Source organism: Triturus cristatus, chromosome 6 (assembly GCF_964204655.1).
Source record: "Triturus cristatus chromosome 6, aTriCri1.1, whole genome shotgun sequence".
Taxonomy (NCBI): domain Eukaryota; kingdom Metazoa; phylum Chordata; class Amphibia; order Caudata; family Salamandridae; genus Triturus; species Triturus cristatus.
The window spans coordinates 1442469454-1442494169 of NC_140589.1; the positions used below are offsets into that span (position 1 = coordinate 1442469454).

Below are 24716 nucleotides of genomic sequence, written 5' to 3' on the forward strand. Positions count from 1 at the left end.
GGCCGGTACACTCCTTCTCGGCATGGCTCCTCTGAAGTTCTGGCACTAGGAGTCGTTTCCCCGGGTCAACCCCGTCTCTTCGATCCCCACCTCGGTCAGAGTTTCTGACTTGCCGGAGTTCCGGAGCTTCTGGGCGGATTTCTTCTCGGACGTCACCTGGTGCCGACTGGCTCGTCGCTGTGGACTCCTCTCAGGGAAGCGTCCTTCGGACAAGGGACTATCACCGCTCTCTAGATTCCTCAGGTGCACATTAATATTAATTTGGGGTTTTCAGTGGTATTTGGTCTGGATTATAGGAGGATTTTACCTAATTGTTTTGCTGTCGCAGGGAGCTTCCGCAGTAGTCTACTCTAGCATTCAGGCAGACCACTGCTCTTTCTAAAACTGATATAGTGATTAAATGCTACCTGATATTGACCTCTTGGCAATCAATCCACGACAGAAAACCTTTTGATAAATAATGTTTTCATTTACAGAACTTTTTGAGACCACTTTTTGAGATTGCTCAAAACATTAAAAAGATGTAAGAGAAGAGTGTGTTCCTCTGGTTTATTTATGTATTCCTAAGTCTTGTGTATGGAAGTTCACTCTTTTTTTTTTTTTTTTAAACCGTTTATTGCAATCTCAAGTATATACATGTATGGGCCTACAACCTTCCGGCCGGCCGCTAAAGTGACAGAAGCAAATGACTTACATACAATGAGGCACTTGGCTTTGCAGAGACGCTAAAGCAGGAGGTATCAACAACGTGGGCCACGTGACTCTGAGCCCACAGTACGGTTTCATTTTATACAACACAACAACATAAAACCACACCCGCAAGGCAACCCGCGATCGAAAGTGACGACATGTGCTCCTCAAGTGGGGAACTCCAACCATCCAAAGAAATCCAGAGAGGGGAAGGGAAACAGATCCGGGACTGGGAGAACACTGTGCCCGGGGCTGAGGGAGGGGGCCATCTAGGGGGATGGAGCTGGTGAAGCGGGAGGCAACAACGGCGGCTCGCAAATACCCCCGCGGTAGGCGTTCCAGGGGCCCCATATCTTCACCCATGCCCCAGGCTTACCCCGCGCCACATACACCACCTTTTCTCGGAACATGCACCAATCCATGTGTTCTTTCCAGGCCGACACCGCCGGGGGCCTCTGGGATCCCCACAGTTGAGCAATATCACGCTTAGCTATCATATATCCCAGAGTCACCCATCGCGTCTGCGGAACCGAGTAGTCGGTCGGTTCCCACACATTCAGCAAGCATCTCCTCGCTTCAGGCAACAGCGCGACATGCGTAACCGCTCGCAGGACCTCATGCACACCACGCCAGAATCGCTCCACCCTCGGACATTCCCACAGAATGTGCAAAAAAGTCGCCAAAGCACCACACTCTCGCTTACACAACCCATCCTCGGCATAGCCCATACGCAGAAGCCTTGGCCCCGTCATATACACCCGGTGGAGTATCTTAAGCTGGACGAAGCGAAGGCGAGCCGGGATGGCCACCTCCTTCGGAGAGGCCACCGCGGAAATCCAGTCCTCGTCGTCCAGCTCCAGCCCATCGGCAACCCAAGCCTCGCGGAGGCCAGTCAGTAAGCCCGAGCGGTCATTTATCAATTTCTTGTAAATGAGCGAGATCGTGCTCTCCGGAACGTGGCCATCTAGCACTCTATCCTCCAGGGGGGAGGACTCCGGGATGGAGGCCACGTCTGGGAAGACGGACCCCAGTGCGTGACGGACCTGCAGGTAGCGAAAGTATTCACTGCCCTGCAGCTGAAACTCCGCCTGCAGCGTCTCGAATGTTTTGAATCCTCCCCTCGTCCAGAGATCCCCCACTGTACTGATGCCTATCGTGTCCCACCTCTCAAAGCCCTTCGAGGTCCACAAAGAGCCCAACCTCTCCGACGCATACAACGGTGACGCCCGGGTCAAACGGTCCTTCCATCCCATAGCTGCATTAGCCGCGTGCCATACTCGCACCATGACACGCGTGGGTCCCGTCAAGCGGGAATCGGGCACGCTAGTGTAGAACGCTCGGTTGTAGTCGCCACCGGGCAGGAGCATTTTGTCCATTTCAAATGCCGGGTTGAGGGCGGGCCCATAGAAGCCGTGATTAATTGCAGCTAACTGGGAGGCCCAGTAATACCGCTTAATATCCGGGAGGGCAATCCCTCCGTCGTACCACGGGAGCGTCAACTTTGCCAGGGCTATGCGCGGCCTCCCGTCCCAGAACAGACGGCGCTGTAGACTTTCCACTTCACGGAAGTAGCGCGCCGGGACCAAGTCCATAGTGTTCTGGAGAGCGTACAGAAAACGCGGCAATGACATCATCTTGAACAATGCCGCCCGGCCGAGCGGTGAAAGCGGCAAGCGCCGCCAACGCGCGACGTCCTCCTTCAAGCGCTGGAGGGGGGGGAAGCAAATTTCGCTCGTAGCGGGCCACCGGGTCCAGCGTAATATAGACCCCCAGGTATCGAAATCCCTGCGAGGCAATCTGGATCGGACAGCCCCGAGGGAGGACAGGAGCCTCCCCGGAAAGCACATAGACACAGGATTTAGCCCAATTGATGACAAGGCCTGAATTACGGCCAAAGGAGCGCAGAACATCAACCAGGACAATCAGTGATTTGCGCGGGGAGGCTAAGTACAAGAGGATATCGTCAGCATAGAGGGACACGCGGTCCTCATACTCGGGGGTCCAACGGAGACCACGGATAGAAGGGTGCCACCGCAGCCACTCCGCCAGGGGTTCCAAGGCCAGTGCAAACAGGAGCGGCGACAGGGGACAACCCTGTCGCGTGCCCCGTCCCAGCACGAATGGGGCCGAGACTCGACCATTCACCACCACCTGTGCCAATGGGTCCGAGTACAACAATTTGACCCAACTGATGAATCCCAGGCCAAATCCAAATTTCGCCAGCATCGCCCAGATGTATGGCCAATCGAGCGTGTCGAACGCCATGGTGGCGTCCAAGGACGCCAAGATGGCCGGCTCCCGCACGTACGGAACACGCGCGAGCACCCCGTGCAAGCGCCGCAGATTAAGGGCCGTATTGCGATGGGGAATAAAGCCGGACTGGTCTTGGTGGACCAAGTCGCCCACCACGCCGACCAGCCGGTTGGCGAGCACCTTGGCGAGGATTTTAGGCTCCGCGTTCAAGAGCGAGATAGGCCGGTAGGACGTAACCCGGTCTCGCGGTCTCCCCTCCTTGTGGATAACCACGATGGTAGCCAGACGCTGGTCCGGCGGGAGGGAGCCCCGCGAGTGGGCCGCAAGGAACATTGCGCGGAGGTGGGGTGCCAGTACATCCGGTCGCAGCTTATACAGCTCAATAGGAATGCCGTTCGGGCCCATGGCCTTGCCAGAGGCGACCGAGCGGATGGCGAGGGCAATCTCGTCCGAGGTGGGGGCGGCATCCATCAACTCCCTGTCCTCCATGGAGAGGGAGGGCAGCGCGATGTCACGCAGCAGGGCATGGGAATCCTCCTCCGGGCAGGGAGAAACCGGGGAATATACCTCGCGGAAATAATCCGCGAAGCAAGCGACAATGCCTTCCGGCTCAGTAACACGTACACCATCCATTCTCTCAATCAGCGGGACCACACGACTAGCTCTCTCCTTCTTGTCCAACCACGCAATCAACTTGCCGGCCTTATCACCCACATCATACAATCGCCCCTGTTGCTCTCTGCTGAGGCCCCTGGCCGCCTCCGTGACGAGGGACCTATAGGCCGCCTGCTTAAGGTGGAGAACGTGCAGCGCAGCGTCAGTCACCCCACCCCCCAGATCACCCTCCAATTCGGCAATTTCGGCCTCCACCCGGGTCACCTCCTCCTGTGCGCGCCTCCGGGCATGGGAAATAAAGGAGAGGGCCTCCCCTCTAATTACTGTCTTGAAAGCCTCCCACAGGGAGATGGCCGACGGGACAGACCCCACATTCTCCTCAAAATACCGTTGCTAGGATTTGATCAAGTCAGCACGAATAGTGGGGTCGCGCAGGTACCAAGCATTGATTGGAGCTACCCTGCCCTCCCCCCTCGGGAAGACATCAAAGTGCAACAGGAGTGGGGAGTGATCTGAAATACCCCGCGCCAGATGGCGTACCTCCCCCACCCTCCCAGCATAGGCCGCAGGGACAAGGACATGATCAAGCCGCGAAAGGCTACCATGGGCACCCGAATGGAAGGTGTACTGCAGCTGAGTGGGATGCTTTAAACGCCAGCAGTCCACCAATCCCAGTGTGTCTAAAAGGCCAGACAGCCACGCTTGTGCCCGGGGGAGGTCCCTAGGGGGATAACGATCCATAGTCCCAGAAGCCACCGCATTGAAGTCCCCCCCAACCACCAGAAGCCCCCCCGGAAGGTCAAGCAGGAGGCGTCCCAGGTCCGCAAAGGTGGTGGACTGTAACCCCGGTGGGACGTACACTGAGACAAAGACGACTACCTTGCCCTCCATTCTCCCCACCAAGACTGTGTAGCGTCCCCTCTCATCATGGCGCACCTCGTCTATTTCTAGCGGGAGCGAGGTCTTGACCATAATGCCCACCCCTCGTGAGCCGGATGTGAAGCCCGAGTGGGCTACCAAATGATAGCCACGTCGGTTCATGGCACAAAAGGAGTTACCAATGAGGTGTGTCTCCTGCAGAAAGACCACATCAGGCGAAATCCGTTTCAGATATTGCAGGACCACACCCCGCTTAATCCTATCACCCAGTCCGTTAACGTTCCAGGACAACAAAGTCAGGTCCCTACCCCCCATCACATACAGAAGCCATCATTTGTCCCCCCGAGAGCATCTCAAAAACACCAATACAATGAAGGGTTTGCCTTGCGGTAGAAACGAACCACACCCCACCCCAACCCACCCATCCCAACAGAACTCCTCCCACCCTGCACCCCTGCATGAGCCCAAACAGCCCCCCCAAAGTGCAGTGTGCCTGTCGCCCCATAGAGAAGAAAACTAACTAGTCCCCCAGAGGAGGAGGGAGATCCCCCAAGAGACCCCACACGACCTCCACAGGAGGGGAACTTACCCTAACAGTCAATGGTGACAATAACACAGTCGAGAGCAAGGCCTACCATTAGTCCCTCAGTCCTGATCCTGCGGGCCCTCCCCACCAACCGCTCCCCCCCCCACCCCCCCGGCCCCGATCTCCAGGCAAAGTGTCCAGCCAGTCCCCGGCCGCCTCGGGACGATCAAAAAAGTGCGTGCGGCCATCCACCTCCACCCTCAGCTTAGCCGGAAAAAGCATCGCATATTTGAGATTCAGGTCCCGTAGGCGACGTTTGACACCGAGAAAGCTCAGTCTCTGCTTTTGGACCGCCGGAGTAAAGTCAGGATAGAAATTTATATCCATGTTGTCAAGTTTGACCGGCCCTTGTAGCCTGGAAGTCTGCAGGATAGCGTCTCTGTCCCGAAAATTGAAGATCCGGGCGATGAGATGCCTCGGAGGGGCTCCGGCCTTAGGCCTACCCCCGGGGACCCTGTGGGCACGTTCCACTGCAAAGAATTTACTCAGCCCCCGAGGCTGAAGATGGGTGAGGACCAGGTCCTCCACAAACAGATCCGCTGCCTCTGCCTCGCGTCCCTCCGGCACCCCGATAATGCGGACGTTGTTTCTCCGGGCCCGACCCTCGGAATCCTCCAGTCGACGATTCATCAGGGCGCTCGCCTGGCCAAGCCTGCGCACCTCCTGTTGGAGGGCCGCCACGTCAGATGTGAGGCCCGAGGTAGAGTGGGCCAAAGAATCGACCCGGTCATTTGTTTTTGACAGATCGGCTCTCACGAGGCCCACGTCCACGAGGACCGAGTCGATCTTCTGCGCCAGAGTGTCAAAGCGCTGGTCCACCGAGGCCTTCATCTCGGCGATGGCGCCCATGACGTCTCGGAGGGTCAGGTCCGTGGGCAGAGCAGGAGCATCAGTCGGGCCCGTAGGGGACCTACGCAGCGCCTCTGGAGATCCCTTCTGGAGGGTGTAGCGGTCCATGTTGTTGGATTGATGGGCCGCGCCACGACGGGTCGACTTCACCTTAGCCCGGTCGCCATCTTGTTTTGTGGCCATGGTCGCGGTCCCCAAATCGAGCCAATCTCCTCAAAAAGGGGGTAGACAATCCCGTTCAAGGGCTCCGGGGGGGGCGACCACCGCTCCGCAGGACAGACCGCAGCCGGCGGGCCGGCAGGGCACCCCAACGAGGCCACACCACCGCACACCGCTCCGCAACTCCACCTCGCCTGGCAGCAAGGAGGGCGCAAAAGCGAAAGTGAAAGTGCGGGGTACGCGAGTCGCCCAGCCTTGCCCGCCGCTGTTGTTCAACTTGTCGCCGGATCGCCCCACAACTCCAGTACGGGGGGCCGGTGTGGAGAAGGCCGCAAACCTCAATCGGTGCTCCCGCCGGTGTCCGAAGTCCGAATTGAAAACGGAAAACGGGCGTCACCTCAGCTCGAGTTCACAAACACAGTCCCCTCATCTAGGACAGGATTCCGCCAGGATTTATGTAGGAGGTCGCGGAGGTCCTCGGGAGCCTCGCACCTACGCGGCCATCTTGGTTGCGCGCTAGGCTCCTCCCCCGGAAGTTCACTCTTGAATAGGTTTTCTACCAAGGTGGTTTACATAGCGTGTATGCTTATAGATGAAAATGCAGAGTTTTAAAATGCCCCACACACTATGCCACGACTGACCCAATTACCAATCTGACCACTTTCAGAAGGTTCAAAGCAGTGATTGTTGTCTTATTTCTAGTTACCGGAGAATAAAATCCCACTTCCATATACTGAGACTCTACCAGTGGGTTCCAAGACCTAGAATCTAGGATTTCATTACATAGAAGTTTTGAGGTCCTCTGTTGAATTTACAGATGTAACATGTGGACTCCACCTCTGTGGGTGAAACAAACCTTCCTCCAACACACTGCTCCAAAATCATTGTTCTTTCAAAAGCCCTCTGCTGCCTTACCCCGACATGCAGATGTGAAAGTCAGAAAGACGAACACTTAGAAGTCAGTATTTCCAGTTACAAAACTTCACTTATGCTGCTCTCTTGTTGTCCAGAGTAGTTTGAAAGAACTAGGTCTTCCTCTGTCCTCTGCCCCAAGGGCAACTTACCACCTGCTCTGCAAGCAGGTAGTTTGCACTTTACGTACAAAAAACCCAGTAAAAGTAAATATAGCTGGAAATCAACTATGTATGATTATAATTTCCTCTTTTTACTATTGTGAATTCTGCTGGAGTATTCTCCAGTGTTTTCTGTATGTTTGAAATTCAGTGAATAAACATAGCAGCACAAAAACAATTACGGAAGGTGTAGTTTCCCAAGTCTTCTCGAAAACCTTCGTATTATTCCAATGCATTTTTTGCAGTATCTTCAGTATTTACAACACTCGTAACTAACATCCTTCGCTGCTCCAATTCCACCCCATTCCCATTGCCTAGCCATCACACAACCTCTAAAATTGTCCAAGTCCTCTCTTTGTTCCTGTGAAAGTAAGACCGTACAGAAGGAAAGCTGTGGCACTGGCACAAAAGTAGCAAAGTGGAGCATATGCATCCAGAACCACAGACCGTTCCCAGTGCAATGTTGTGGTCCACATGGCCTTACATCAGAGTGATACAGTTTTATGTGAGGAGCAATGAGCACACTAAAATAAATTCCCTCCAAGCACCTCCCGAATTGTGGCAGACACAGGACCTGAGCCATAGGGAAATAGTGTTTTGCCCATGATCAAACAAAGTATTGGGTATTGTCGCTTTCTCTGTGAGAAAGCAGTGAAGGCTGTGGGTGAGTAGTAGTACTCTCTCCCCTGAGAGACAGTTTGTCTGCTTGCCCTCTGAGTAGGCATCAGTGCTGCCTGTCATGTAGCAAGGTCATTTTGCTTTTTTTCCATGTGAGGGTGCTAGCTGGTGGCCTGCATACCCAGTGTGGAGGCAAGGGTGTGTCTGCCTTGTAAGCGAGCAGTAGTGGTGCATGTCCTGTCATGGAATGTTGTACTGCTGTCCTGTGTGGTGGTGCCTGCTCTGTAACTGAGGAAATTATGATGCTACCTGTCTTGTGAGGGGGCATAGGTGCCAGCTCTACTGTTGAGGGCAGGATAGCCTGTTTTATGAGGAAACCGCAATATACCTTCACTTTAAAGAGATATCCGTGTGAGGGGCAGATGTGTCTGAGAAGGAAGTGGTAGAGGAAGTGGAAGGAGCTTCTCAACTACTGTTACCTTTGATCACTGCTCCTGTTAGCTGGTTGCCTCTCACTCACCTGCATTGGTGGTGCTAGTCACTGTTGGTGATAACAGAACAGGCCTCACTGAAGGGTCCACTAAATGCATCTCCTCAAAGTTGTGGAGAAAGCATCTGCTGGGGAGTGAAAAAATGGTAAATCCTGAAACTGAGGCAAGTATTAGCCTCTCTGCCCCTTTCTTTCCTTCAAAATGATGGAGTCTGGTCTCTCGTGAAGATAGGCACATCCAAGAATCTAAAAGCACCATTTGTGGTAAAAATCACTTCCTTGTAACTAACGTTCAAGATCTTGTGAGCAAGAAATCTCCTTCTTACAGACCAGCTACATTGGAAGAGCTATTCCCCCAAATGATCCCAAACAATACAAATTCAGTGAAAATCTAAGCATTTCACTTCAAATTGAAAATATATGTTTAATTATGGTGTAAGAGATATTTGTGTTTCATATTTAAAAAAAAAAAAATATGGAAGATGTGGAGGTCCGAATTACATTGATGCACACTTGACAGGTGGAATTTCAACTGGTCAAGTAGGACATTTAAAAAGGTGGAAAAACCTCAGATGTACATGATCTATGTCACGATTTTGGGAGCATTTAAATAGCCCAAAATGGTGTGACCGTTTACTGCATTCGTAGAGGTTCCACGAAAGACAAAGTAGCTGATAAGTAAGTGCTAATTTTGATAGTTTGTCAAGGAAGGGCAGTAATATGCTGGGCGAGTGATTGATAAAATACTGAACTAAAATATCACTTGTGCTTTTAATTGGCATATCTATATGTTCTCAAATTGTAGTTTCTTTATTTTGACTACGGTTATATTCTCACATTCCCTCTTCTTGTCAAGTTTGGATTAGTTACGACAAAGATAGTCAAGCAGTAGCATTGGTTTGTACATAAATATATCAGCTTAAATTGGACGAGATGTGTTCTGCCTGTTGTTGGGTAGTTGAAAGACAAAACTCATTAATTAACATGGATGTTGAAAATGTGTCTGTCTGAATCAATGGACGCTGATTGAACTGATGCAAAGTGGTGCAGACACAGACTGATTTGTTGTATTGGTAAGCTGACGAATAAAAGGAATTAGTAGGGATATTAATGCACATTACAGAACAAAATGTATTCTTGTATCATTTAGGCTCACAAATCCACCGTTTGGCAAGTTCGCCACCTGCCACAGAACAGAGATATATTTATGACAACAGGAGGAGCTGGGAGTCTGCATCTTTGGAAGTAGTGAGTACTTTACTCTTACATTATTTCTCTGTAACTTTCAAGTAGTTTCATTAAAATGTAAAATACGAAAAAAGTATGGGCCTGGTGTAATCAATAGGTTTTCCCATTTTGTGTCTATGAGGAAATACTTTGATAAATAAGGCTTAAGTTTTAGCTCTGACCATCTTACAAACGAGCCCTTCCCCAACGCTCATGGGCTCATCCATCCTTGTATTCGACTCTCTCATACCAATTGTATAAGAATGTATAGAGAATGCAAGAAAAGAGTTAGCCTGAGCCTCCCCCACAAACTAAATTTTACACAAACTCCTAAGCGCAAAGAGACGGATTAACAATGGCCGATGTCCGGTGGAGCTGCCTAGACAGCTATAGAGGAGATCGACTCTGGGTCACCCCCTTGGCTGTCACCTACCCCGCTGGACCTTGGACATAGTTCTCCTCGTCTCTACCACTACCTCTTATCCCTTACCTCACCCCTCTTCCTCCCATGCCACATTCGTCTTGTATCGTGTACCAATGTACCATTGCTGTTTTGTTTTTTTAGTATGTATTGCCATGCTCCAGTAACTGTTTACCATGTAACCTCACAAATCCTTATGTAAAGCGCTCTGATACCTCCAGGTCTAGCCAGCGCTATATAAAACTTCTCAAATAAATACATTGTAGCACATGTTAAATTGTTGCAAAATGAACTGCTGTTCTTGCCTCTTCATTCAGTATGCACTACTTGCCATCTCAAAAATCGGAGTCTCACACAGTACCTCTAGAAAGCTGAAGCTTTTTACATCCACAATGGAGTGGTGTTTTCTAGTCCACCACACTGCCCAATACCCCTCCTACGCCCCAATTCCATTATTCCCCTTTTTATGCCTTTGCACTCTCTTGCCCTCTCTTCAGTGTTATCAACTGCCCCAGAAGCCCCCCTAGAACCTTTTGCAAATAACTACTGTGTGGAGAAATTCTAGTTGGCATGATTCCAACTTCCACTATTTTTAGGTCAAGCCTAGGCAGGGCATACACTGTCTCTTCAAGACATAATATTTCCGCTCTGTGAGATTACAGCCCGCCCATTGCCTTTTTATTCGTCTCTTTGATTGCCCTTCAAAAATGCTTGCTTGCTACTGGTTAAGCCTTCCTTTTTGTCCCTCCTTTTTGTGTTTCGTTTCCTCCCATTGAGCACCGTCCAATTGCCAGTATGTTTACGCGTTTGTGTTCGTTTTGGGGGACTATTTTTTTTCTTTGTTTCCTGCTCGTATTTGCTGTTGGCCTTTTTTTATGTGGTAAATCGGCTTGTTTTCTGTTGGCTTTTTTTTGTGTTCCTCTGCCTTGCTTAACGTTTTGTGATTTTTGGGCAAACCACTTAGGCATGGGCAGAGCCGATGCTGAGAGTCGAACACTGTTCCTCAGTTCCAAAGTAAGCAACTCTGAATGTTACATTAAGGACTCAAGGAGAGTGTATTTATTTTTGAACTGTCTTCCTCATACACTTCTCTCCCTCTGTGTTGCTCTGCCATCAGCCCCTTCCCTTTTGCGCTGAACTGTGTGCTTCTCCCAATTGCCTGCCCTCCTCCTGCTCTCTCCATGCTGCATTCACATCCCTTCGGCCCTCTCCATATTGCTTTCTTATCTATCCCACCACCCAACCCCATGTTGCTTTCACATTCATCCCTCCCAGCCTTCCCTGTGTTGCCCCACAGGCTGCGGCTCACTGTAATCACTTTTAAAAACAAACAAACACTTTTGCGTCTTTTATTCTCTTTAGTCACCGATCCAACATGAATAGGTAATTGAAAATAACAAGCATTTACAATGCAACGGTCTCGGCATTGTTAAAGTTAGAGCTATTGGCATTGCTCATGACAATGCCGTTTCTTTAAATGTTTTAAAAACAAAAAACATAAACAAAAATGTCATGAGCAATGCCAATAGCTCTAACTTTACCAATGCTGAGACCATTGCATTGTAAATGCTCCAACCCCACTTTGTCAATTAGCAATCTGTGGGTGATGAGACAAAATATTATCAATTGAGTTTAGTATGAATTGCCTAAAACAAAATAAAGAAAGACTTTGCACATTGGGTGATCATTAAGTGAGGGAGAAGCCCAATGCTAGTATCACAGACCCCCTCAATGCCTTATAATTCAAAAAATGTCTTGCATTCTCCAACTAACCAAATGAATATACTTGAATAGTCTAAGCTTAAGCACATGCTTCTCAGTTAATGCACTCCACCTGCCTCCCTATGTGGGTATCTGTGCCCTCGTATCAAAAGTGAGTGTTGCAAAGGGAACGGTGTCAGCTTTTTTTAAACACTGCTTAAACAAATACGAGTAACCAAATAAACAAGACGCGTGGCCGTGAGACGTGCTCTGTGGTGGGGGAGGGACGGAGAGGTGCCGCGATGAAAGCCAGATGGGAGAGTAAAGCCAAAAGGACCGAGGAACACAGGGGGGTGGCAAGACATGCGCGAAGAAAGCCAGGGCGCTGAAAGCTGGTGGCTAGTGTGCACCTTACATTTCTGCCATTTCCTTATGAGAACAAGTGCTTGTTTCTGAGAAGTGCCGGTACTCTCCAATTAAAAGTATTATGTCTCTCTTGAGAAGTGCCAGCACTCTCCAATTAAAAGTATTCCATCTCGGAAGCTCCTAATCAGAGAAAAGGCATTAGAACAAACACACTATGGAACATAGTGCTGTCCTTTGGCTACACTCTGCTGCAATGAATACGTCTTGGAGGTACTGCAAACAGTACAAAATCACATTTCAGCATTTCTTTCCACCAAAGAGGAGAAAGTCAGCCAAAAGGCTAACTGCCTGGAAAACAGCTCTGGCTCGCGCCTGCCAAAGAATGAAGGAACAGAAGCGGAAGTGGGGCCTGGCAGGGCCTCACTGTGCTGTGCATCTGAATCTAAAACAGGACAGACAGGCGCGCTGTGGGGGCTGGCCACTGTCTGGAGACTTGCCGTAGAACTAAATCATGAGCGTTTACCAAACATCGAATTTACTTGAAAACATATTTTCAGAAAGAAGTTTCAGGGTATTTTAAAGAACAAACTTGGTTAGCAATTTATACAATAAATGACATTTGAATATGGCATGAGTCAATTGAGACTGCTGGTTATGTCAGGTTCACAGGCAGCAATGGTAAAGCGCTCTCTATCTTTACCCCTTCATCTAGCTTGCTCTTCCCCGATGCTACTAATTCGAGCATTAACAGTTTTCTTACTCTGGGCACAGGTTACCTGCCCGTAAACACGTTTCAGCACACATGCGGCATACCAAAACACCCATTTTGCGAGTGTCTTCTTTTTGAGTTTAGATTGCATTTATATAGCGCCCAGCCGCCCACTACCCCAGACGAGGCGTCGTTGTGTGCACGAGCACTCTAGCCTTTCTGCAGAGCCCGGTGTAAATCAACATGTGTGTGTTTCTCTAACCCGCCCACACTGGGATGTGACCCCTGTGACACAGAATGCCCCGCTGCTCCTTGGTGGTAGATTTGCACCATAGATATCCCCAGTAATACTAAGTGCGTCTGTAAACGCCGACAGCCTAAACACGGGCGGTAGTCATGTTTGCACGTCCACGGTGTGAAGCAGACGGAGTGAATCAAGGTTGCATCAAACGTGGTACAGGGGAATCATTTTCATTACTTAGTAACAAAAAAAATAAAATGAGGCCGTGGAGAGTGGGTGGACTAAGAAATACAGGAGATGAAAGCAATGCTGGTGTTGTAACAGAATAAAAACGGCTCTGAAACACGGTCCACTTAAATGATCAGTCTGTTAAAGTGTTAACATCAACACCCTGGTCACAATTAAGTTCCAGAGCAATGTGTGCGGTTAGTTTGAATGAAACAGACATAAAATGAAACATCGGAACAAAAAAAACACTCCAGCAAAGTGTAACTCAACACCAGGCATCAGATGACTGCCTTGAGCGAACTAAATGGTTTTACAAGAAGGGGAAAACAGTCCTGCCCTCTCCCCCTCCTCAGCTCTAATACATACCATATGTTCCGCACAGTCACCGGCTCCGCCTGGAGTCCCTTCACCCCTGCCTGCTGCAGCCAAGGAGACACTTCGGGTGAAAGTCTGTCGAGAGACGGGGAAGTGGACCTGCTGGAGGCCACTGCAGAGCTCTGAGTATTGCATGTACCAGGGCACCACACCGCATGCACACGGGCCATCTGCAGCCGAGAGAGCACACTGCCTTTACAACTCCCGCAGAGCCATTCCAGCGCAAAACCAGGACCGGGTGAGGAGAGGTGAGCAGACCAGAGCAGCAACCGGACGAAGGGGGAGCGGACGAGCACACGACTGCCTTTCTCCGAGGCAGAGCAGAAATGCCTCGGAGAAAGGCAGCGGCATTTTCGGATTCGGGGGCGTGTTTGTCTTTTCTCTCCTCCAGCCATTGGCTGGAGGAGATAAAGAGACTTTCTGCAAAAAACACGCCCCCCGATCCGAAAAAGACGGGGCCTGATCGGAGTGACTGACCTCTTCTCCAGTGGCTGGCCAGCATTCAAGAGGCCAGCCAATGGAGAATAGGGGTGAAGAGGGGCGGGTTCAAGCCCCTCTTCTCCAAGTCATTAAATCTCCCGACTTCCGGTTCTGCCTTCGGCAGACCGGTAGTCCTCGACCTAAAAAAAGGGGCCTACGTCATTTCGTAGGTGTGTGCATGTGTGGTGTGCGCTTGTGTGGTGTGCGCTCCGTACAAAATGATACGGGTTGCCGCGTCAAAGGTTTATGGGGGGGGGGGTCTTAAGCTGCTCTGCACAGCATCAGTGATGCTGTGTAGTGTGGTTAAATACCATTAGCAAAGCCAACAGGCCACAATTGCGAACAGTATTGTTTTTTGCCATTGTGTGTTTTATGTATGAGCTGGCCCCCACAGACCTAAGATTTCTGCCCAGCCTGACCGAGACTTTAATGAATATTGTGGTGAGATCTGGTGCAGATCGCTGACTGAATGCACTTTCCGGAGGTTCCTATCCCCTTCCAGTAAAACTTAAAGCATGTGCCGTCACTGGAGGGAGTTCACTGGTGGTAGTCTCCTCAGCGGCGCAGAGTGCATTCGCTCACCGCTGCCGCACTAGAGTGAGAGCTTCAAGCAGGAAGAACAAATTGGTTGCTAGGTCCTCCACCCCAGCGTAGCCATCTCCATACTACAGATCCAGAAATGGTGTGTCCGCTCAGGCTGGTGCTAAAGTGCTACAATCTGTAACTCCTGTGGTTTCTAATGCACTAAGTGCATGCCTGCCAGTCACTCGGTTAGATCTTTGGAGTGATTGTATCCATTTAATGGATTGCACAGTTGCCAAACTGGTTGAACTCTGTGGACCTCATGGTGCCAAATGGTCTGATATGAAACCTTTTGCCTAGTCCTAGGCACAGTCATTTCTGACCCAGGCATTGACATCTCTTGTCACCTTCCTGTTGGAGTGGTGTGCTGCCAAAGGATAAACAATTTAAGTGGCTTAAAACCATGAATATTCACGCAAAGTGAATATGAACCCTTTCATAAGAACGTAAATGGGACGTTTTGTCCTAGTGATAAAACAAGAATTACAGGTTTATTTTTAATTATACTGATTTGTGGTGTTTCCTCAGTCATTTTATTTAGCATTACAAACCTATGTGAAGCATTCATGCCCTTCCTCACTGAGCTGCCCATATTGGTGTTTGTTGCATAACAGATATCACATTCTGAGGATTAATTGCTTTAAAAAGTTTCAGGTCTTTGTCATGAAGGTATGTGCTTCGGCAGTCTCTCTACAGCTTGCCTTGTTTTTATCTTCTTGAATGAACACTTGAGCTGCTGCATGTTGGTTCTGAAGGCAACACTGACTCAGCCTTCAGTGGTTCTGATCTCCCTTTCTCCCTTTCTTCCTTTCCAGTGAGTATCCCGCTCAGCGGACGCAGAAAGATTCCGAAGGCATGGAGGAGGGTGTCGCAGGATCCGTCGCTCTTCTACAGAATGTAACTTTGTCCACACAGCCCATTGCCAGCATTGACTGGAGTCCGGACAAACAAGGGCTGTGTGTCTGCACGTCGTTTGACCAGACCGTGCGAGTCCTCATAGTGACTAAACTTAATAAAGTCTAAGGCAGATTAACGTCCACAGAAAGCGCCACCAAAGACTGGAATGTATCCAAGGATGCTTATTTTTTTAAGTAACTGTAAATTAAATGCTGGTTAATTTTAAACGGAACTACAATGTGTACATACCTCCGTTGAAAGTTGGACGTTAAAGAGACCTTGTTTGTTTGCTGCCTAGAGGAAGCACCATAACCAGGAAATATGTTTTCCTTTGATCTTTTTCAAATGTATATTTCGGGCAAACTTTTACAGATGTTTGTAATAAAGCCTTTATTTAATATTTTACACATACATAGTGTCATAGGAAAGTCCCGCAGTCTACTTCTGTACTGCGTGTGTCCTTCATAGTGAGAAGGGACAAAGGATTTTATTTACTTATAGTTCTCTATTTTTGTTCCATAGATTATTGGTGGCCCACGTAGTTGTCAATTTCACTACATGCTTTCTAAGATTCTCAACTGGTATGAGTCGAATATTCGAGATGGCTGTAGCTGGGGAACACATATATTCTAAAGCTCAATATCCACCCTGCCAGTTTGTTAAACTAAGAATTAATCCAGGTTTTGTATTTGTTAGAATAAACCACACAGTTAATTTATTTACAGCTATTACTTATTTGACTCTGGCACTTACTGTGCTATTCTTCAGCGCTACAACATGCATGCCATTATTTTTTTTTTTTTTTTTTTTTTTTAAACCGTTTATTGCAATCTCAAATAGTTACAAGTATGGGCCTACAACCGTCCGGCCGGCCGCTAGAGTGGCAGAAGCATATGACATACATACAGAAAAAGTCTCTTGGCGGTGCAAAAAGGTAAATCAGGAGATATCAATAGCGCGGGCCACATAACTCCAAGCCCACAATACGGTTTCTTTTTGTAAAAACACAACAACACAAAAAAACCGCACCCGCAAGGCAACCCGCAATCCAAAGTGACAGCACGCGCTCCTTAAGTGGGGGACCCCAACCAGCCGCCAAACTCTGAAGAGGGGAATGGGAACAGATCAAGGACTGGGGAACCACGTGCCCGTGGCTGGGGGAGGGGGTCGGCTAGGGGGACGGAGCTGGTGAGGCAGCCGGCAGCAGTGGTGGCTCACAAATACCCCCGCGATAGGCGTTCCAGGGGCCCCAGATTTTCACCCACGCCCCAGGCTTACCCCTCGCCACATACACCACCTTCTCACGAAACATACACCAATCCATGTGTTCTTTCCAGGCCGACACCGCCGGGGGCCTCTGGGATCCCCACAATTGAGCAATGTCACGCTTAGCTATCATGTATCCCAGAGTCACCCACCGCGTCTGCGGAACCGAGTAGTCAGTTGGTTCCCACACATTCAGCAAGCATCTCCTCGCTTCAGGCAACAGCGCGACACGCGTAACCACTCGCAGGACCTCATGCACACCACGCCAGAATCGCTCCACCTTTGGGCATTCCCACAGAATATGCAAGAAAGTTGCCAAAGCACCACAGCCACGCTTACACAACCCATCTTCAGCATAGCCCATACGCAGAAGCTTCGGCCCCGTCATGTAAACCCGGTGGAGTATCTTGAATTGGACGAATCGAAGGCGAGCCGGTATGGCCACCTCCTTCGGGGAGGCTACCGCGTAGGTCCAGTCCTCGTCGTCCAACTCCAGCCCGTCGGCAACCCAAGCCGCACGAAGGGGAGTCAACAGGCCCGAGCGGTCGTTAATCAACTTTTTGTATATCAGGGAGATCGTACTGTCCGGGACGTGCCCATCCAGCATTCTATCCTCTAGGGGGGAAGATTCCGGGATGGAGGCAACTTCCGAAAAGACGGAGCCCAGCGCATGACGGACCTGCAAATACCGAAAGTATTCGCTGCCCTGCAACTTAAACTCCGTCTGCAGCGTTGCAAACGTTTTAAATCCTCCCCTCGTCCAGAGATCCCCCACTTTACTAATGCCTATGAGGTCCCATTTCTCAAAGCCCTTTGAGGTCCATAAGGAGCCCAACCGCTCAGACGCGTATAGTGGTGACGCCCGGGTCAGACGGTCTTTCCACCCCATCGCAGCATTGGCCGCGTGCCACACTTGCACCATGACACGCGTAGGCCCCGTCAGATGGGCGTCGGGCGCGCTAGAATAGAGCGCTCGATTATAGTCGCCACCTGGCAGGAGCATCTTGTCCATTTCGAATGCCGGGTTCAAGGCGGGCCCATATAAGCCATGGTTAATTGCAGCTAGCTGGGAGGCCCAATAGTACCGTTTAATGTCCGGGAGGGCAATCCCCCCGTCATACCACGGGAACGTCAACTTCTCCAGGGCAATACGCGGCCTCCCGTCCCAGAACAGACGGCGTTGCAGACTCTCCACCTCACGAAAGTAGCGCGCCGGGACTAAGTCCATTGTGTTCTGCAAAGCATACAGGAAGCGTGGCAACGACATCATCTTGAACAATGCCGAGCGGCGAGAGCGGCAGGCGCCGCCAGCGCGCGACGTCCTCCTTCAGGCGCTGGAGGGGGGGAAGCAAGTTCCGTTCGTAGCGGGCCTCCGGGTCCAGAGTAATGAAGACGCCCAAGTACCTGAACCCCCGCGAGGCGATCTGAATCGGACAGCCCCGCGGGAGAATGGGAGCCTCCCCAGAGAGCACATACACACATGATTTAGCCCAGTTGATGACAAGGCCAGAGTTGCGACCGAATGAATGTAAAACATCAACCAGGACTATCAGTGATTTACGCGGGGAGGCTAGGTACAAGAGGATGTCGTCAGCGTACAGGGACACGCGGTCCTCATACTCGGGGGTCCAGCGGAGACCCCGGATAGAAGGGTGCCACCGCAGCCACTCCGCCAGGGGCTCCAAGGCAAGCGCAAACAGGAGCGGCGACAAGGGACAGCCCTGTCGCGTGCCCCGGCCCAGCTCGAACGGGGCCGACACTCTCCCGTTCACGTAAACCCAGTGGAGGATCTTAAGCTGGACGAAGCGAAGGCGAGCCGGGATGGCCACCTCCTTCGGAGAGGCCACCGCGGAAATCCAGTCCTCGTCGTCCAATTCCAGCCCATCGGCAACCCAGGCCTCGCGGAGGCCAGTCAGCAGGCCCGATCGGTCGTTAATCAGTTTTTTATATATAAGGGAGATCGTGCTGTCTGGGACATGGCCATCCAGCACTCTGTCCTCCAGGGGGGAAGACTCCGGAATGGATGCGACATCCGGGAAGACGGAGCCCAGCGCGTGGCGGACTTGCAAGTACCGGAAGTACTCACTGCCTTGCAACTGAAACTCCGTCTGCAGCGTCTCGAAAGTTTTGAATCCCCCCCTCGTCCAGAGATCTCCCACTGTGCTGATGCCGATCGTGTCCCACTTCTCGAAGCCCTTCGAGGTCCACAGGGAGCCCAACCTCTCAGACGCATATAGCGGTGACGCCCGAGTCAAACGGTCCTTCCACCCCATAGCTGCGTTAGCCGCGTGCCATACACGCACCATGACACGCGTCGGTCCAGTCAGGCGGGGGTCGGGCGCGCCAGAGTAGAGCGCTCGATTGTAGTCGCCACCGGGCAGGAGCATCTTGTCCATTTCAAATGCCGGGTTCAGGGCGGGCCCGTAAAGGCCATGATTAATTGCAGCTAGCTGGGAGGCCCAGTAATACCGTTTAATATCCGGGAGGGCAACCCCCCCATCGTACCACGGGAGCGTCAATTTAGCCAAGGCAATACGCGGCCTCCCGTCCCAGAACAGGCGACGCTGCAGACTCTCCACCTCACGGAAGTAGCGCGCCGGGACCAAGTCCATAGTGTTCTGGAGAGCGTACAGAAAGCGCGGCAACGACATCATCTTAAACAAGGCCGCTCGGCCGAGCGGCGAAAGCGGCAGACGCCGCCAACGCACAACGTCCTCCTTCAAGCGCTGGAGGGGGGGTAGCAAATTCCGCTCGTAGCGGGCCTCCGGGTCCAGAGTAATATATATACCCAGGTACCGAAACCCCTGGGAGGCAATCTGGATCGGACAGTCCCGTGGTAGGACCGGAGCCTCCCCGGAAAGCACATATACACAGGATTTCGCCCAGTTGATGACAAGGCCTGAGTTGCGACCGAACAAGCGCAAAACATCAACCAGGACGATCAGTGATTTACGCGGGGAGGCGAGATACAGAAGAATATCGTCAGCGTAGAGGGACACGCGGTCCTCATGCTCGGGGGTCCAGCGGAGACCACGGATGGAAGGGTGCCACCGCAGCCACTCCGCCAGGGGTTCCAGGGCCAGTGCAAACAGGAGAGGCGACAGGGGGCAACCCTGTCGCGTGCCCCGTCCCAGTGCGAATGGGGCCGAGACTCGTCCATTCACCACCACCTGCGCCAATGGGCCCGAGTACAACAACTTGACCCAGCTGATGAATCCCGGTCCGAAGCCAAACTTCGCCAGCATCGCCCAAATGTATGGCCATTCGAGCGTATCAAACGCCATGGTGGCGTCCAAGGACGCCAAGATGGCCGGTTCCTGCACAAACGGGACACGCGCGAGCACCCCGTGCAAGCGTCGCAGATTAAGGGCCGTGTTGCGATGGGGTATAAAGCCGGACTGGTCTTGGTGGACCAAATCGCCCACCACGCCGACCAGCCGGTTGGCTAGCACCTTGGCGAGGATTTTGGGCTCCGCGTTCAAGAGCGAGATAGGCCTATAGGACGTGACCCGCTCACGGGGTCTCCCCTCCTTGTGGATCACCACGATTGTGGCCAGACGCTGGTCCGGCGGAAGGGAACCCCGCGAGCGGGCCGCCAGGAACATCGCGCGCAGGTGGGGCGCCAGTACATCCGGTCGCAGCTTATACAGCTCGATAGGGATGCCATTGGGGCCCATGGCCTTGCCAGATGCGACCGAGCGGATAGCAAGGGCAATTTCGTCCGAGGTGGGAGGAGCGTCCAGCGAATCCCTGTCCTCCACCGAAAGGGAGGGCAGCGCGATGTCCCGAAGCAGGGCATGGGAATCTTCCTCCGAGCAGGGAGAAACCGGGGAATACACCTCGCGGAAATAATCCGCGAAGCAGGAGAAAATGGCTTCCGGCTCGGTGACACGCACACCATCCATTCTCTCGATCAGCGGAACCACACGACTCGCTCTCTCCTTCTTGTCCAACCACGCGATCAATTTACCAGCCTTATCACCCACATCATACAGTCGCCCCTGTTGCTCTCTACTGAGGCATCTGGCCGCCTCCGTGACGAGGGCCCTATAGGCCGCCTGCTTAAGGTGTAGAACATGCAATGTGGCATCCGTCACCCCGCTCCCCAGGTCACCCTCTAGCTCAGTAATTTCGGCCTCCACCCGGGTTACCTCCTCCCGCTCGCGCCTCCGGGCATGGGAGATAAAGGAGAGGGCCTCCCCTCTGAGAACTACCTTAAAAGCCTCCCACAGGGAGATAGCCGAAGGGACAGACCCCACATTCTCCTCAAAGTACCGCTGCAAGGATTTGATCAAATCGGCACGAATAGTGGGGTCGCGCAGGTACCAGGCATTGATTGGGGCTACCCTGCCCTCCCCCCTCGGGAAGACATCAAAGTGCAACAGTAGTGGGGAGTGATCTGAAATACCCCGCGCCAGATGGCGCACCTCTCCCACTCTCCCAGCATAGGCCGCAGGGACAAGGACATAATCAAGCCGTGAGAGGCTACCATGGGCACCCGAGTGGAAGGTGTATTGCAGCTGCGCGGGATGCTTTAGTCGCCAGCAATCCACCAATCCTAGTGTATCTAAAAGGCCGGACAGCCACGCCTGTGCCCGGGGGAGGTCCCTAGGGGATGACGATCCATAGACCCAGAAGCCACTGCATTGAAGTCCCCCCCAACTACCAGAAGCCCCCCCGGGAGGTCAAGGAGGAGGCGCCCCAGGTCCGCAAACGTGGTAGATTGTAACCCCGGCGGAACGTACACTGATACAAAAACAACTACTTTGCCCTCCATTCTACCCACCAAGACAGTGTAGCGTCCCCTCTCATCATGGCGCACCTCATCAATCTCCAACGGGAGCGAGTTCTTAATCATGATGCCCACCCCCCGCGAGCCCGAGGTGAAGCCCGAGTGGGCCACCAAGCGATAGCCTCGCCGATTCATGGCATGAAAGGAATTACCTATAAGGTGTGTCTCCTGCAGGAAGACCACATCTGGTGAAATTCGTTTCAGATACTGCAGGACCACACCACGCTTAATCCTATCCCCCAGTCCGTTAACGTTCCATGACAACACAGTCAAATCCCTACCCCCATCATACATAGAAGCCATCAGTCGTCCCCCAAAGAGCATCTCGAAAACAACAATACAGTAAAGGGTTTGCCTTGCGGTGCAAAAAAACAACACTCCACCCCCACCCACCCATCCCAACAGAACTCCCCCCTCCCTGCACCCCTGCATGAGCCCAGACAGCCCCCCCCAAAGTGCAGTGTGCCTGTCGCCCCATAGATGAAAAACTAACTAGTCCCCCAGAGGAGGAGGGAAAGCCCCCAACAGACCCCGTACGACCTCCACAGGAGGGGAGCATACACGATCAGTAAATTGTAACAGGAATGTTGTCCAGAGCAAGGCCTACTATTCACCCCTCAGTTCTGATCCGGCGAGCCCTCCCCGCCAACCGCACCCCCCCCCCACCCCCCCGGCCCCGATCCCCAGGCAGAGTATCCAACCAGTCCCCAGCCGCCTCGGGACGGTCAAAAAAGTGCGTGCGACCATCCACCTCCACCCTCAGCTTAGCTGGAAAAAGCATTGAGTACTTAAGGTTCAGGTCCCGTAGGCGACGTTGAACTCCGAGAAAACTCAGTCTCTGCTTTTGGACCGCCGGAGTAAAGTCAGGGTAGAAATTCACGTCCATATTATTGAGCTTGACCGGTCCCTGTAGCCTAGAAGTCTGCAGGATAGCGTCTCTGTCCCGAAAGTTAAAAATCCGGGCAATGAGAGGCCGCGGCGGGGCTCCGGCCTTAGGTCTTCCTCCGGGGACCCTGTGGGCGCGTTCCACCGCAAAGAGTTTACTCACCCCCCGGGGCTGGAGACGGGTGAGGATCAGGTCTTCCACAAACAGATCTGCCGCCTCCTCCTCTCGTCCCTCCGGCACCCCGACAATGCGAACGTTGTTCCTCCGGGCCCGACCCTCGGAGTCCTCCAATCGACGGTCCATCAGGGCGCTCGCCTGGCCAAGCCGGCGCACCTCCTTTTGGAGGGCCACCACGTCTGTTGTGAGGCTCGAGGTAGTGTGGGCTAGGGAATCGACCCGGTCATTTGTTTTAGACAAGTCGGCCCTCACCAGGCCCACATCCACAAGGACCGAGTCTATCTTCTGCGCCAGAGTATCAAAGCGTGGTCCACCGAGGCCTTCATCTCGGCGATGGCGCCCATGACGTCCCGGAGGGTCAGATCCGCGGGCTGAGCAGACGCCTCAGTCGGGCCCGCTGGGGACGTACGCGGTGCCTCTGGAGATCCCTTCTGGAGGGTGTAGCGGTCCATGCTGTTGGACTGATGCGCCGGGCCACGGCGGGTCGATTTCACCTTCGCCCGGTCGCCATCTTGCTTTGTGGACATATCTGCACTCCCAAAGTCGTGCCAATCTCCTCGAAAGGGCCGACAAACCAGTTCACGGGTTCCGGGGGGGGGTGACCACTGGACCGCAGGACGACACACAGCCGGCGGGTCGGCCGGGCACCCGGACAAGGCCACACCACCGCACCCCGCTCCGCAACCCTACCTCGCTTGAGGGCAAGGAGGGCGCAAAAGCGAAAGTGAAAGCGCGGGGTACGCGAGTCGCCCAGCCCTGCCCGCCGCTGTTGTTCACTTTGTCCCCGGATCGCCCCACAACTCCAATCCGGGGGGCCGGCGCGGAGAAGGCCGCAACCTTCAATCGGTGCTCCCGCCGGGGTCCGGGGTCCGATTCGAAAACGGGAAACGGGTGCCGCCTCAGCTCGGGTTCACAGACACAGTCCCCTCATCAAGGACAGGATATAATCAGGATTAATTCAGGAGGTCGCGGAGGTCCTCGGGAGCTTCGCACCTACGCGGCCATCTTGGTTGCGCGCTAGGCTCCTCCGCCCATGCCATTATTTTTAATGACAACACTGAATTTGTTGCACAAAGCATGTACTAAAATAAAGGTGCCAAGTGACCTAGAGATCTGTGAGTACCCGGAAGGTAAAAACTAGTGTATGCAGTTCCTATGTAAGGCAATGTATAGGGGTAAAAAAGGTAGGCTAGTGTCCCGGGTGCCAGGAGGTTGAGAAGACAACAGGGGGGATAGGTTGTTTAAAGAGCAAGGGCCCTCACACACCCCGAAAGGTGTCATGCTTCATCATCGGGCAGCTCCTCGTTGGGCCAGCGCTGCAATGCCAAACAGGCCCCGCAAGAGGGCTCTTTGCCGGAGATCTTTTCATTTTGACGATGTGAAGTATTAGGGGTGAGAGGGCAAGGAAGTGATGTGAGTAGAAATGGGAGGTGCAGGTCAGAGCTCAAAATAGCTATAGGGATCCCACAGAATATCTTTTATTGACTGGGTTCCTATGCTATAGTAAAACAATAGCTGACGGGGGGGGGGGGGAATTACAACCTCTCAATCTCTATTTGGTTTGTGTGCAGTGAAAGGGGTCAACATGTTTCATGCCATTTCCATCCAAAAGGATCTCAGCATTTCATCAGGACCAAGGGATCCTCTTCTACTCAGATAGGGACGGGTTTAGTGTGTGTATGTGAAGGCCGTGGCCTGAAATTTGGACTCGTGGTGTAGTCCAGCATAAATAGATATATAAGGTACCTTCTGGATGCACCTAGAAGGGGGAGAGAAATAACCCTCTAGTGACCTTCTGGAAGTTTGCACAGTGACGAGTGGAGGAGCTGCAACTAGCGCTCCTCAGGGTTGTCGACCTACCCGGCGTCTGGTTATCAAGGAAGGTCACACGTTTGAATCCTTGCAGCTTCACACAACCTCTCATCCACCAAAGTCGATTAAATTAGTAATACTTGAGTTAGATAATAATGAACACCTGTTAAGACCTAGAGGCCAGACAGGGCTGTAAACGTGTGCATTATACATTTATTTTCACCTTTCATTATTAGTCAGCAGTCATGGCCACTAAAGGGTGATTCTGGCCATGTACAGTTTCTGAGCAAGTTACGACATTCCTCTTACGGGAAACTGGGTTTCACATGAGATCTAACTTGTCA

At 52.2% G+C, this 24716-nt stretch overlaps 1 protein-coding gene across 1 annotated transcript in view; it reads left to right on the top strand.

Moving 5' to 3' along the window:
* Positions 1-15844, top strand: part of DNAAF10 (dynein axonemal assembly factor 10) — a 98946-nt gene extending 83102 nt beyond the window's left edge. Inside the window, exons 7-8 of the mRNA XM_085612504.1 lie at positions 9363-9460; positions 15358-15844. Coding sequence (XP_085468630.1) covers positions 9363-9460; positions 15358-15565 — 306 coding nt within the window. The 3' untranslated portion in view covers positions 15566-15844. The remainder of the gene's footprint in view (positions 1-9362; positions 9461-15357) is intronic.
* The last annotated feature ends 8872 nt before the right edge of the window (positions 15845-24716 follow it).